Below are 881 nucleotides of genomic sequence, written 5' to 3'. Positions count from 1 at the left end.
TTGGCATGAAAATAATCTCATGATACAAATCGCTTGATATCCTAAAAATAGGCTTCGTTTTCTTTATGCAAAATATCATTTCCGATTTCTTTCTTTTGATGTTTGGATGAAATTTGACTTTCACCCAAAGGTTTAGCTGTTTAAGGGTGAGTTTGAATTAGATGCTCTTATTGTCCACAGCAAGAAGTTTTGTAATATGTGGAGCTGTGCATGTTCCTGGATTTATTGTGAGCAGTTCATCTGTGATCATGTCCTTCTGGGTCTGAATGCTCCAGCCAAGCAGCTGCTATTGAGATGAATGTGAACAGAGAGTCCTGGTATGCTTGGGTTTTATGATTGTTCATCACTGACTGTGTGCTTGTTCAGCTGCATACATCATGAAGCTGATGGGAATCCCTCTGCGTCTCGTGGCCATGGTCAACTCCAACGACATCGTCCACCGCGCACTCCAGAGCGGAGATTTCTCTATGTCCGACTCCGTCAAGCAAACTCTTGCTCCTGCCATCGACATCCAGGTGCCGCTGCTCTCAGTGGTTTATTTGTGTTCATGCTGTCTGTGTGTGAATACAGCTGTGAATGTTCGCAGGACCCGTATAACATGGAACGCGTGTTCTGGCTGCTGTCTGGTCGAGATGGAGCGATGGTTAAGAGTTTGATGGAGGAGTTTCAGAGGACACACAAACTTACTCTTCCTGTGTCACTCCATCAGCAGGTGAACAATAAACTCATTTACATCACCGGCACATACAGCTGTGTCTGATAACGTGTGTCTGTTCGCTGTAGTAAAGCCAGTTTATTCACATACATGTTTCAAAGCAGCTTTATAGGAAACCATGATGTTAAAGGGATAGTTCACCCAAAAATAAAAATTCTGTCATTAA

At 43.1% G+C, this 881-nt stretch overlaps 1 protein-coding gene across 1 annotated transcript; it reads left to right on the top strand.

Moving 5' to 3' along the window:
• Positions 1-336: 336 nt before the first annotated feature.
• Positions 337-712, top strand: LOC107735618 (threonine synthase-like 2; the record flags this gene model as incomplete). The annotated part of the gene is made up of 2 exons (XM_016547246.1): positions 337-515; positions 587-712. Coding segments are annotated over exons 1-2 (264 nt in total), but the record flags the coding sequence as incomplete, so codon positions are not given.
• Between the last annotated feature and the right edge of the window lie 169 nt (positions 713-881).

Source organism: Sinocyclocheilus rhinocerous, unplaced genomic scaffold (genome assembly GCF_001515625.1).
Source record: "Sinocyclocheilus rhinocerous isolate Xijiao unplaced genomic scaffold, SAMN03320098_v1.1 C36178306, whole genome shotgun sequence".
Taxonomy (NCBI): Eukaryota; Metazoa; Chordata; class Actinopteri; order Cypriniformes; family Cyprinidae; genus Sinocyclocheilus; species Sinocyclocheilus rhinocerous.
The sequence above is the reverse complement of the archived record's forward strand: the minus strand, read 5'-3'. Positions and strand labels throughout refer to the sequence as shown.